Below are 13,121 nucleotides of genomic sequence, written 5' to 3' on the forward strand. Positions count from 1 at the left end.
TCTGTAGAAGGGTAGATGGCGGCTGCGGCTGAGATATCACAGATGTTCGCATTAGGAAAGATTGCTCTGACCGGCAATCTTATCTCGGTGGATATTCTTTGACTAAAACGCAAAAGGCTCAGTAAGTAGCGGTGGGTGAAGGAATGCAAGAGAATAAAAGGGGCGGAGTACACGTGCACAAGTTGGCAAAATATATCCGGGACATGCCAAGCATAAAAATGATCCCACATTCCAGCTTAAATTATGCAAAGGCTAATAAATTTATCTTGAATTTGAGCCAACATGCTCACCTGATTATGGAAGGGAGGGCTTGACAGTCATTAGAACGTGAAGATTATTTGCACCTATTCAGATTCGGACATACTATGACAGGCAGCTGACCACCCAATAACCTGACTCTTTCTCCAACCTTGCTACCGTCGCTGGCAGACCTGTTTACGGCGCGAACACTCAACTCGCGACTAGATCGCCTGTCCCAACCGTACCGTTGTCGGAGTTATGGAGTAATTTGGCTTGGAAAAGCTGGAGAAATAACGGAGAAATAACATGTAAGGCTGTTTGTTTTCTGGAAAGAAATTCAGGACAGATCAAAGATAAAACACAAGAATAATACTCCTGTGAATGTTATTGGGTGTCAGACTCCGTAATGGTGGGGGGAACCAGATGAGTGTGAAGGGCTGGGTGCGGCCACACAGATGCAGAATAATGACGCGAAACGCGAGCAATGCGTCTCCTGGTGACGAGTAGCGCTATACCGGCTTCAAAAGTTGAAACCATGGTCAAGTATAGGGGCGGCCGACAGACATCTCCTATTCCGGCAAGCCAAATAAAATTAGGTCAATTCGGGAATGTACGGAGGGTAACGCACGATTTGCATTGAATCAGTTGATTCCACGAAATTCTGTGCAAGTAAGTTTATGCCTTCTATATACATACAATTAACCTTCCTTCGCAGACCCTAGAGCAGGCGCCAGATACATGGCAAGGAATGTAGTTTCGTGACAGCCTCCATCCTTGATATGCCAGGTGGGGGGGTGCTGGAGGCCCTGATACAGGCCACTGAGACCGAGTGATAAGGTGGTTCCTGAAACGTGGGCTTCCTGCGGTCCGGCATTCTAAAGTTATTTCGTCCTTCAGAAATGCCGTGAAAACTAGACCCTTACACGTATCCTGTATCGACCCCCGAGCAAACGAATCGAAACAGAAAACAGTATAAACGGTAAACGAGAATATGAGAGTGAAGGTGAACTTTTGGGATTGCCTCCGTATACACCATGCCCTGATGAGTAGCAAAGCTACAAGAAATCACGACGTGAGCTATAAAGCACTGTTTGAAACGAAATATATCGTCCTTACCGTGAACAGAAGCGAAGGCGATCATTTCATAAAAGGCGTGGAACAAGACTACTTAGGAACAATACTAAACTCGTTGTCAGAATATGCGATAGGGAATACATCCAAAAGATAGGCGAATCCTTTGTAAATATGCAAATAGAGATAATTTGACATATCAAATTTCCATGGCGATTTGCGAGAAATATGTCTTTGAAGCACGACCAAGGACTCGACCAAATATACTGCACCTGAAGTCAACTGAATTTCAGCGCCAGCTATAGCAAGACCAACTGACTTCATCTTCCAACGTCGCTATATAGTCCCATACCAGCAACGCAAAACTGGACATGGCCATAGTCCTGGATGCGTGATAGACATATAGTATAGGCACGGTCCTTGCAAAACTCATCATTATAAGAGACTCACCGACCGTACAGTACAATGATCCCTGATTTTCCGATCAAGGGGACACATCAACGCAAGTTGTGACTCTTCACTAGTAGTCTTAACCTATGGTTGATTCCAGATGAAGCGAGCTTGATGAAGAACTTGAGCACTGGGATATCGATATAAAGAGTGAATAGTATAGTAAAGTGAGTATAGGTTGAGTATAGTTGAGTTTCGCCGGTATCAGGTCCGAGCACAATAATAACACCCCGCTCATGTGCAGGGCCTTGACTTTCTCATACCTGTCGGTATATATGTTACCTGTCAGTGATCTGACAGCGAACACTTACACTTCATCAGGAAGGGTACTTACGTTTTAATTGCTTCTCCCGGGAATAGTTTGAGCCTGCATCACTGGACCAAACAGGCTACCGTCGGGAGTGCGTTGCGAAGAGCGAGCGAGGCAATTTAATATACCGCATAAGATTAACACGACTCGTAAGCTTCAAATCATTTAACTGAGAATCTGATTGTGGCCAAACGCACAAAGCTAGCGGTTGAAACAATGTAGTTGGTCAGCAAGACTCTAACCGTCAACTCAACGCGTCGCAATTTTCCGGTTACAACCGAAGATAAAGCAGGAACGTTAACGACAGGCACACACCCACAGCTTGAGAGGAGCACTGCGCGGACGCCTTAGTGGGTTAGAATACACAGGCTTTCACCGTAGCCAATGACAGTGATGCTGAAACAAACATATTAAAGTTCATACTCAAGGTTGTGTCGCTTTAGCTATCGAGGAGACGTGGATTAAAAGATACCTTGATCGGCGAAGCGAATCTCAACTTTCATTCAACCGCATCACCAAGTTGATAATTTACATCAAGCTTAAGTAGAACTTGGTCTCGATGAGTCACTTAGACCAGATCGTAACGGAGTCTAATCAAAATACAATGGTAATTTCTTGATACAAGCCACACGTTACATCGTATTTAATGTACCCGGCTTGATATTTGTACAATCTCGCGGATCAACCACTGCAAGTGGGAGCATTACTCGTCCAAGTGGCCATGACCCGGGCGGTAAACCCTGAGGAAGTGAAACACGGATTTCTTGAGGACATCCGGTTTAGCGTTCGAAGGAATCGAAGTGACATCAAGCTGCAAGCAACGTTTCCCGATTAGCTTTTTTCTTAACCACGTTGTGAGACTTGCCTCAGTGTACTTGTTTCCATTGGGTAAGGTCCAGGCGCCAGTCTGAGATGTAGATGAGATGCTGTACATTTATTAGCGCATGCGAAATATTGACAGATGGGTAGGAGTCTCACGTATAACCATCGTATTCCGACTTATACTCCAAGCCCCAGGTCTCTCCAGAAGTAGGAGGGAAAACAACTCCAACAAGCTTCTTGCTTTTCGGAGAAGTACCTAATCCACCGCTGATGAGGTTATAACGACCTCCACCGAGGTTCTTAACTTGAACCTTGAAGGATAGGTTTTTAAAAAAACGACTATCAGATCGAAAAACCCAGTAACTTACCACTTCAGGGTCTGGCGAGGCTGGCCATGAGACTACATTCCTGGGAGTGATGCCTGAAGCCCTAGGGCCACTCTTCTCGACGCCTATGCTACCACCCGGGAAAGCGATGCTGCTGATGACATATACACCAGTTTCGAGTCCTTGAGCTGCACTAGTTTCCAGTTCTTGAGACATTGTATGAAAGTTGGGGTTTGAGATGATCTGGTTCTTGAGTGCATATCCAAAGGTCTTTTATACCGCACAGAACGTCGTTTTTCCAGAAGGGGGATGGTGAGGCTAAACATAGCTGAATGGAAGTGCATGTCAGTTTAGCACAGGGTGAGTGAGTGGCGCCCGAACAGTGTTAAATGGAAGTGGGGGATATTGATTTGATGCTCCCTTTCGGAGGTAAAATGAAGTAACTTGACAAAACTTTACATACTTCGAGCAACGTATTCAAGACATCGCTTGTACTCAACTGAGTACAATGTCTAAAAACGTCCATATCCTGACCCGAACAGCCAAAGACAAACACAGCTGTCCAAGTGCTGTAAGCCATTTGAAATTTCCAAGCAGTACCGAGAAGCAAGTACCAAGTCTGGCCCGAAAAATGAGCTGCCATTGCGAATGTATGATGCCATACGATGCGATTGAACCGGGGAACATTGTCAAGCACTCCACGACGAGGACTCATCCTCAGGAAATACTGTTGCTGAGTTAGTCTCCCTCACACCTCATACCATTTAGGAAAAAGGTAGTCGTTCCTTCTAATATACAAAGTTGACACACGTTAGAGCTGGCTGCGGAATACACAGAAAGTAGCAGGATCAGGATCCGCTAGAAGAGCGCCATCACGTTTGCGAGAACAAGTGAGTAAGATGGCACGAGGTAGCGGCGAAGAATGCGTCGAATGTAGCCGATACAGAAGTAGTACACGTGTGGAGACAAAGGGAGCAGCGTTACGTGAAAAAAAAAATTATGCGTCATATCCAGGAGGCATATCCGTGTAGGTCGATGAACCTCCCTCAGCAGAAGAAGAATAAACGGCTACACAGGAAGAACAATAATAAGCCACATGGGACGAGATATAATGGTTCAGTTTAGTTCAACATACGTAAATTCTCGTCCTCTCCCATAGCCGTTTGTCTCCTCATATATATGGTCCTTTCACGGGTTTTGTCGAGAACACCCACGAATTGGAAAATGCCTTGATCGCTGAACCGAATTTCGACTTTCGTTCCATCAGTAAGTCCTCCTTCTGGAGATGGATCCACATCTAGCGTGAGGAAGTTGGCCGCAAACAGTGGCTGTTCGAACTTCGTAGACAGTATAGAATGTAATGGTATGGAAAGCGAGTCAAAGGAGGGCTTGGAGCCTCCAGTAGTAGGTGTGGTGAATATCAGCTGAAGAAGCAAAGTCATCGGATACCACAGTAGGATATGACAATAAAGAAACCTCAAGTCAATATCGGGATATCGTCATTAAAACGGGTGCGCACTCGTTTATCTGTAAGCCAGAGTCTACCTGCCTCCTTCATCTTCTTCGTATCCGGAGATCCACCCGCGATGGCAGAGCCCGATGGTGGAATCTTTGGGATTATAACAGTATACTCCACTTTAGAGTCTACAGTCAAGATAGTCTGCTCATGCGGCAGGGGTATTGGGACACGCGTAGCAGGATCCAGCATCGTCCAGTTCAAAGCCATCTTGTTGTAAGTTCGCGATGCTTGACGAGTGTAATGTATGTAAAGCGACACAGTGGTAAGGGGTCAGATTGGTCAGTTCGAACATGATAGAACGCCACGGATAAGGCTGAGGAGCCTCGAGGCTGTGAGGAACAAGGGTTTCACGACAGTAAAAGATGCCACATGAATCTTGCAAAAAATGTTTTTGTATGGCTACCTAGCGCAATGGTAGCGCGTTTGGCTTCGATGCCTCACGGATACCAAAAGGTTGCAGGTTCGAGTCCTGCGGTGGTCATTCTTTTGTTTTCATTTTCCTTGTCACGAATAATATTAAGTTACCTCACTATAGTGGGCGAGACACGTGATCGTCCACTTTAGGTTTGTTTGTCGGGCGGCGTGATGTTGCTGCTTGACTAAGCATTTTTACTGAGTGGAGTGACTGTGCAGTATTGGCAGTGCAGTAGCGTCCTTTCACCCTGACTGTATAAGAATGCCAACAAAATCGCCAGCGGAAACGTTATTGGAGAAGGCAAACAAGAAGGCAAGCTCTTCCGCTGGATGGTTCTCTTCCTCCTCCTCCAAATTTGAAGAAGCTGGCGACCTCTTTCAACAAGCGGCCAACTCCTTCAAGATCGACAAGCTATTCAGAGAAGCAGGTGATGCTTTCTCAAGGGAGGCAGAGTGCAGAGAGAAATGCAAAGAAGCCAACGAAGCATCGAACGCATGGTGGAATGCCGCAAAGGCTTACAAGAGAGGATATCCTGACCGTGAGTTCCGTATCTTCGTCATTAAGTGGAGAGCGAAGTACTGAGCCCATTCCAACAGTGGCTATCCAGGCCTTGACGCAAACTATAACGCTGCTAACTCAAAGTGGTCGATTCCGTCAAGCTGCAGATAGGGAAAAGGAAGTTGCGCAGATATACCGACAAGAATTGAGCGACATACGCAAGGCATGCGAAAGCCTTGTCCGTGCAGGCGATTGGTACGCCCAAGAGGACGCTACAGCGTACGTATTGTATATTACCGGGGGTTTTGTGACTGCATTCTAATATGCTCCTTACACAGTACGGCGAATGCATGCTTCAAAGATGCTGCTGATATCCATGCCGAGTTGGAGGAGTACCCTCAAGCCATCGCCCGATACGAACAAGTCGCAGACCACTCTCTCACTTCTGCCCTCACAAAGTACAGTGTTAAGGAGTATTGGCTAAGAGCCTCTCTGTGTGCTCTTGCCATGAAAGTAAGTACCGTACACAATAGACTTTTGCCGTTTCAACCCTGACGTTCCCATGTACTAGGACACTATCACCGCTAAACGAAACATGACGAAGTACTCTTCACAAGATACAACCTTCAGCTCTACTCGAGAAGCTAAATTTATCAAGGGTCTTATCGATGCCATCGAATCAGGGGATCATGAGATGTTTACGGGGACTGTTGTGGAGTTCGACCAGGTCGTTAAACTAGACAACTGGAAGACTGCCATTCTGTTGAAGATTAAACGGGGCATCCAGGATGAACCGGGTATCTTGTGATGACATTCTGTTCTTTCCATTGATCTTTCACGACTCTTTTTGTATATACTGTACCATGAGTAACTTAAGATGGACTGCGATCATTCAGATAACCGTAGCTTAATCACATATTCATGGATTAGATGAAATGTTTCCTGAGACCACTGCACTAGCAGCGCGCATGGAAGAATCGGTAGTGATTTCTATATTCAGAAGGACAACGAACTTTGTCTGTCAGTTATTTGGTCAACGATTTACTTTCTCGATTCTTTCGTTGGTTACGTCTTTTATTAATCGTAGAAAGTCTACGTGCTAAAGTAGAGTAGTGTTACATTTGTGCCCATTAGCCTTTTGCATGTCTTCTACAGGTGCTGCTCGATGCTTTCGCAAGAAACTTTCAGGCTTTCCCCTGTTTCCCCTCACATCGTGCAACCAAAATCCTGTCTGTGGAACTCACAAGGCCACCGCCCAATCGCAATGCCCTCTCCAGCCACCAACCTCTTCACTTTTTCCTCACCATCCACATTCACCATCACACAAGGTTCCTCCGTAACGTCATCCAGGAAATGCCACTCTGCACATGCGCCTTGGCCAAAAGGGTGAGGGAAAAACTCGTCATCTTCGGGCTCTGAAGGGTCCGCAAGGAAGGGATGATATAAAGCGCTACGTGGCGTTATGCGCCGCGTCGACTCTGGTTGCATAAGTTCAGCAAGAAGCGAAAAAGCAGCTTCGATATCTGCCCTATGTTCGTTGCGCGTTGGAGGTGCGGGTGAGCCGTTCCCTGGAGATGATGAGCGAGAATATGACGAAGCAGAATGATTTTCATACGTCGAACATGATGATGAAGATGGTGGGAGTGAAAGGTGGGAATCGTGAAATTGAGGATGAGAGTGGGGGTTTAGATGGGAGTAGGCAGAATTGTAAGGGTAATAACGAGGGTTCGGTTTTGGGGGATCGAATATCTCAGGGTTTTGCCTCTCGACAAAATCCCGCCATGATATTCCTTCGTGCGCCAGTGAAGGAATATTTGTCGCAAATGTCCGACCTTTGTGTACGTGACATTAGTGTTCCAACAGAATAGCTGTGGTACTTACTATGTAACATAGCTACTCTTTCCATTTTTTGTCGACCGATGATGACAGCAACTTCCATGAGAGCCTCGACATCGTCGCTGGATTGGAAAAGTGGGAACTTGCCAGTAAGGAAGAAAAGCAATATCATCCCAGCAGACCAAACATCGATTGCTGATTTATCGACTCAGCAAAGAGAGAAGGAAGTAGCCAGATTTACACATACCACCCGACTGCTGACTACACTTTAGCAGGACTTCTGGTGCACGAAACCCGCGAGTTCCGGCTCTGTTAGCTTTCGAGTGAGCACTGAAACGCAATAAAGTTTAGCATACAGTTGTTGCGCACTCCTAGGAGACATGATAAGTCGGCTTTACCGAGTGTCCTTGTCAGGGTAACCGACCCTATCACTAGGCCAAGAGCTTTTCTGCCGTGCTTCCTTCTGCATCTTTTTCAAGTGATCCAGGTCATACTCACTACGTTGTCGGATCCGGCCATGAGGATTTTCACGTGAAGGAGCGGTGTGCAGGCATGCATTATGACTAGGTGCTGTACCCTCCATACGCTTAAGATACAAGCGTTAGAAAAGCGACCGATATAACCCTGTAACACTATGGATGCTTACACTTGCAAGACCAAAGTCACACAATGTACCAATTCCGGTACGAGGGTCAAACAAGAAATTAGCAGGCTTCACGTCACGATGTATAATGCCCCTGGCATGTATGTCGCGTAGTGCACGAAACATACAGCGAAAATACGACTTTATACCAGCCATTGGCAGGTCACGGTAGAAATCCTGTACGAGGTTTAGTATCATTACTATCTCGAAGCACATACACTCACCCGGAAATCCTCATTGCGGTGGTAGGGCATGATGGCAACAACTTGATCTTCATGACGAAAAGCGGTTATTAATTGGGATATATGCCGACAACCTCTACAATCTTCCATAATAGATATTTCATTCCGTATGCGTTCGGGATTGCTAGTGACGTATATTCGCTTGATAGCAACGAACACCTTGCTCTCTGTTGCACGCTCCACAGACTGATAGTATGCAGATGAAGTTGACGGATGATGGCCATGCCAAGGATTGTTATCCCATTTATCGTGGTAGCCCAAATCTATCGCTTTATAAACGGAAGAGAATGTGCCTGTACCAAGTCTGTCGACGATCTTGTAGTCCTCGCGAAGCAGAGGGACTGCATCTTCCAGACTAGCAATCTCTCGTTCAATCTCCTGTCGTTCTTCTGGTGGCTTGAGACAGATAGTGTTTTCATCATCCGTTTCACCCTGTGCATCATCGTCATTGTCTTGGTCGTCATCCCTATCATTTCCATCTTCATCTCCTCCAGTGGTTATATTGAGCTCATCACCGCTTTCCATGTCATCGTCCAAATCAACCATCACGGGTCTCCCTTTGGCGCGGGGTGTTTGTCCCAACTTTTGTGCTGGATATATCTGTGAAAGATGCTGGTGGTACTCCTCGACCTCTGGCTTGACGAAGCCGTGGCTTATATCCCCTGACGACAAATAAGCCTCTCCGCATGTCTTTCTAGCGTCCATGTAGCTGCGGAGGTAGGCTTTGTTGCGTGCGTCTGAGGAGGGCACCTCAAGAGGATTTGAGGAGTGTTGTGAGAGCAACATGGTAGCCATCAGTGAAAAGGGGGCCAAAGAAAAAGAAAGGTGGCCTCCTTGTTATACGCGAAGTTATTATGCACAAAGGAGGCGAGCCTCGAAACAGAGTGGTGCACTAACAACAAAGTCCGCAAAGGACATGTAAGATGGTTGTAATATGAATGTCTGGTCGCGCTCAGTCGCGCCCAACTGGGGAGGTCACGTGAGAGTTAGGTAAAGTGGCAAGAAAGTAATAGCAAAAAGATGACCACCGCAGGACTCGAACCTGCAACCTTTTGGTATCCGTGAGGCATCGAAGCCAAACGCGCTACCATTGCGCTAGGTAGCCATACTTTATGATTAATAATGGCAATGATACTCGCCATCGAGGTGGCTACGTATGCCAGACATGGGTTATTGTGTTTTTCCACTTGAATGCGAGACTTGCTCATGTCTTTGGCCCAACCTTGAAGGTATTCGACCGTTACATATGCACATTCTAGGGGAGTATCGTAGTTTTTGCCTCAACGTGCTCAAGGACCCTCTATTTCAACAAGCTCTTCCATTTGTCACTTTATTCGTCGTTCTGCCGTTAGTTGTCCTCGTTTGCGCCAAGGTCATCCGTACCAATTACTTCTTGTGGTGTTTCACCATGGTCTTCGAAGTGTTGGACTCACTTCTTCACTGGAGCTGGTCTTATGGTTCCTCGACATCCACCTCGTCTCACGAGTCCAAAAAGCTCAAGAAAAAACATGTTCGCTCTCGTGCTGAACAAATTGCGTTGAACGGATATGCCAAACCAGGTGGGTAACTTTTACTCCGGTCTGACAACATCGTTATCTCATGCCTGCAAAGGCTCCACGAATGGCGAGGAGCATGTCGAAGGACATTATCCAGGATTAGTCAATATCTCGGGCACCTACTGCTTCATGAATTCGACATTACAGGTTCGTGTGTACTGACCACCAATACCGGTGTACTTATTCATGTCTTTCAACACCAGGCAATGGCATCATTATCGTATTTGCAGCCCTATATAGATGCTGTCCATGCCAAAGCTGAAGCACTAGATGTTCCTTCACCCGTCATAGACGCCCTGCAAGATCTGCTCCGCGGTAAGCATATTGTCATATCAGTGGAGCTGCCAACGAATATGACATATCTCCAGATCTGAACTCTCCCCAATCTTCTTATAATTCCATACGGCCTATGGCTATTATCTCTGCGCTGGCGGATCACTCCTCTGGAAAACACAATTCTCTCTTCTCGTCTCGTGAGCACCAAGATGCTCAAGAGCTCTTTCAACTTGTATCAGAGTGTATAAAGAAGGAAGTTCTGGCAACCGACAAAGAAGAATATCGTGACCGTGGATTCGGTGGCCTTTCGCGGATGGGAGAAGCCAATAGAGAGATTGGTAAAAGTGTATTCGACGGACTTACAGCAAACCGAAGAAGCTGCATGGAGTGCGGATACACAGAGGCTGTCATGCACTTTGCTTTTGACAGTTGGCAGCTAGCGGTACCTCGTATGGCTGTACGTTAATAGCCTTTTGTCAGCGCACATTCACTAATGATATCTTACAGGCTAGCTGCGGACTCGAAGAATGCCTTGCAGAATATACTAAGCTGGAGTTACTGACTGACTGTATCTGTCGCAAATGCTCTATGGTAGCTACCCATCACAGGCTTGTACAAGAAGCAGATAGACTCGCAGATGTGGTGAACGCAGACCCTGATGCATCCTCGTCGAAGAAGCGACGAGCGAAGGATGCGAGAAAGTTGGAATTGAAAGTGAAGGCGGCCCTAGACCAAGGCCGGATCGAAGATGATATAAAGGGGGTCAAGATGGAAAAGGTGTTCAGTAGAGCTTCTACAAAGCAAGCCATGATTGCCAGGGTAAGAGCATTCAACTTAATCTCTGCTGGATCACGCATAATGTCCCATTTCAGCCTCCTCCCGTTCTTGCATTGCATCTCAATCGCTCATTGCACTACGGTCAGTATGCAGCCAAGAACACAATTCGCATCGTCTTCCCAGAGATCCTTGACCTCACCCCGTTCAGCACCTCCGGTAACTTATCAACAGCCCCATCTGTCCCCATATCCTCGCCTCCACCTGCCTTACCTCGTTCTACAACCCCGACGCCTGCCACCTATGCCACATCGCGCACTCTCTACCGCCTATCGGCAGTGGTCTGTCACTATGGACAACACTCGTTTGGTCATTACGTCTGTTACCGACGAAAACCACGACCAACGTCAGTACAACCACGCTATACGCCACCAAAGCAGGTGGATCCTCTCGACTGCGAGTGTGCCAAGTGCCAACGGTTGGGGCCTATTAGGGACGACGACGACGCCCTTGATTCCATATATCGACCGGGACACGGATGGCTACGTATAAGTGACGACTCTGTTAGAGAATGTGGGATAGAGTCCGTCTTGCAAGAGGGTGCCGGTGCGTTCATGTTGTACTACGAGCGCGTGATTTCGTCCCGTCCCGGTATACTTCCCCTGCACGACTCTCCTAGGAGCTCAGAGGAAACACTGAAAGCACAGAGCCCTATTCCTGTTCGCCTGGATATCAATCGATCAACATTGTCGTTGAGCAGCCTTAGGCCGGACGGAATGGACGAAAGGTCGATGCTAGGCGCAAGAATTGTTCGTAGCGTGGCCGCTGGGCGAGGTAGAAGTCAATCTGCTACTCCTTCTGAACGCAACACCACAGTTGAACCTTCTGAGAACGGCCACGCTACACCTTTCCGAGCACCAACAGCCAACGGGGACGCGACCTCGCACATACCTAACCAGGTCAAAGCATCTCCCTCCAAGTCCTCATCATTAACTTCGAGCTCATCTTCTAAATCACCCAAATCACCACCACAGATGGACTCTTTGCACAGTTGCTCAACGTCCTCGTCTCATTCGCGACATCATCCCTTGTCCTCCAAATCACATCGAATACAAAGTCCACAGTCGTCAACCGTAATAGGCCTCACCGCATAATTATTATCCCTCTGATTATATCATTTTATTTTGAACTTGTATCTTTAGCCTCTGAGTTCGATGGCTCTCTGCTCACTTTTATCTACATACACCATGCTATCAATGATCCTTTTTAGACATTTGAGCAGTTATAGTGGATAGTGCAGAGCAATCATTGCATTTCCTATCGTGACAAGACATGCAAGAAGCGTGATACAAAAAGTTTCTGCTACTCAAACAGATCTAGCACCACTCCCCAGTCCCAGTAAAACCAAGCAAACTTTGCTCCCATTCGTACATCTTGTGCAATAGTGAACGTCCACGATCAACGTCGTCCACCAAGTAATGAGTCCTGATGGACTCGGCGGGCAATGGCCCTCGAGGGAAGTATAAAGGTTATCCAACACAAAAAATGATATCCAAGCAATAAAGAAAGAACAGACGAAGACCCTAGGGCGCTTCACCAATAAATTCTGCGCTCGACAGTTCTTTGTTTTATGGTAGGACGGGTGGCGTATGACACGGTGCGCTTGACGCGGGTGACGGTGGGGTACCTGTGAAACCAAGTCCAGAGATAGATTTGTGTAGAGACTGTAGAAATTACCAGGCAGCGTAAACTTCATTTGGTTCGAGCTGAACCTCGAGAATGGTTCGACCCTATATCCCACACGTTAAACAAGGTATGAGAAACGCAAGCATTTGCCACCCACAGCATAGTCAACGTAGGAGCCCACTACCATTCCTTCTCTGCGGCCGTAACGGTCATGGTTGACAGCCACGAAGTCACCCATCTAAATTGGCGCTCAGCCACTCAGCGTCGTACGTGCCAGCGAGCGTGGAGAATACGCACAATAATTTCCTCGACACTTGCCATGGTGGACGTTGAAGGGGGAGAAGAGTGGAAAAGATAATCAGGAGGGGATGTCGCTGGGAAGATGAAAAAAGCATGGAGGGTTTTTATAGATTAGATGGAACCTGGGCCGCCATTCACAAAAAGCGAGGCAAGCCAC

The 13,121-nt window shown here is 47.0% G+C and overlaps 6 protein-coding genes across 6 annotated transcripts; 2 read left to right on the top strand and 4 right to left on the bottom strand.

Moving 5' to 3' along the window:
- Positions 1 to 938: 938 nt before the first annotated feature.
- SERLADRAFT_435797 (uncharacterized protein) lies at positions 939 to 1,381 on the bottom strand (the record flags this gene model as incomplete). Its single annotated transcript, XM_007316049.1, has 3 exons — positions 939 to 1,100; positions 1,164 to 1,279; positions 1,357 to 1,381. 3 exons carry the CDS (start codon positions 1,379 to 1,381, stop codon positions 939 to 941), a joined length of 303 nt encoding a protein of 100 aa, XP_007316111.1.
- Positions 1,382 to 3,294: 1,913 nt separating this feature from the next.
- SERLADRAFT_462417 (uncharacterized protein) lies at positions 3,295 to 5,046 on the bottom strand (the record flags this gene model as incomplete). Its single annotated transcript, XM_007316050.1, has 5 exons — positions 3,295 to 3,543; positions 3,679 to 3,777; positions 3,834 to 4,287; positions 4,355 to 4,643; positions 4,739 to 5,046. 3 exons carry the CDS (start codon positions 4,943 to 4,945, stop codon positions 4,217 to 4,219), a joined length of 567 nt encoding a protein of 188 aa, XP_007316112.1.
- A 285-nt stretch (positions 5,047 to 5,331) lies between these two features.
- Positions 5,332 to 6,605, top strand: SERLADRAFT_462423 (uncharacterized protein; the record flags this gene model as incomplete). The annotated part of the gene is made up of 4 exons (XM_007316051.1): positions 5,332 to 5,691; positions 5,750 to 5,930; positions 5,990 to 6,164; positions 6,223 to 6,605. The coding sequence occupies 4 exons, from the start codon at positions 5,415 to 5,417 to the stop codon at positions 6,457 to 6,459; spliced, it is 870 nt and encodes a 289-aa protein (XP_007316113.1).
- Positions 6,606 to 6,710: 105 nt separating this feature from the next.
- Positions 6,711 to 8,897, bottom strand: SERLADRAFT_360502 (uncharacterized protein; the record flags this gene model as incomplete). Its single annotated transcript, XM_007316052.1, has 7 exons — positions 6,711 to 7,174; positions 7,373 to 7,483; positions 7,533 to 7,682; positions 7,735 to 7,817; positions 7,886 to 8,057; positions 8,136 to 8,307; positions 8,355 to 8,897. 7 exons carry the CDS (start codon positions 8,895 to 8,897, stop codon positions 6,858 to 6,860), a joined length of 1,548 nt encoding a protein of 515 aa, XP_007316114.1.
- An 883-nt stretch (positions 8,898 to 9,780) lies between these two features.
- Positions 9,781 to 12,132, top strand: SERLADRAFT_435802 (uncharacterized protein; the record flags this gene model as incomplete). Its single annotated transcript, XM_007316053.1, has 6 exons — positions 9,781 to 9,931; positions 9,984 to 10,075; positions 10,132 to 10,243; positions 10,297 to 10,661; positions 10,712 to 11,023; positions 11,077 to 12,132. The coding sequence occupies 6 exons, from the start codon at positions 9,781 to 9,783 to the stop codon at positions 12,130 to 12,132; spliced, it is 2,088 nt and encodes a 695-aa protein (XP_007316115.1).
- Positions 12,133 to 12,264: 132 nt separating this feature from the next.
- Positions 12,265 to 13,072, bottom strand: SERLADRAFT_383952 (uncharacterized protein; the record flags this gene model as incomplete). The annotated part of the gene is made up of 4 exons (XM_007316054.1): positions 12,265 to 12,665; positions 12,716 to 12,768; positions 12,822 to 12,902; positions 12,962 to 13,072. The coding sequence occupies 4 exons, from the start codon at positions 12,983 to 12,985 to the stop codon at positions 12,572 to 12,574; spliced, it is 252 nt and encodes an 83-aa protein (XP_007316116.1).
- Between the last annotated feature and the right edge of the window lie 49 nt (positions 13,073 to 13,121).

The sequence above is a fragment of the Serpula lacrymans genome (assembly GCF_000218685.1).
Source record: "Serpula lacrymans var. lacrymans S7.9 unplaced genomic scaffold SERLAscaffold_4, whole genome shotgun sequence".
NCBI classification, from domain to species: Eukaryota; Fungi; Basidiomycota; class Agaricomycetes; order Boletales; family Serpulaceae; genus Serpula; species Serpula lacrymans.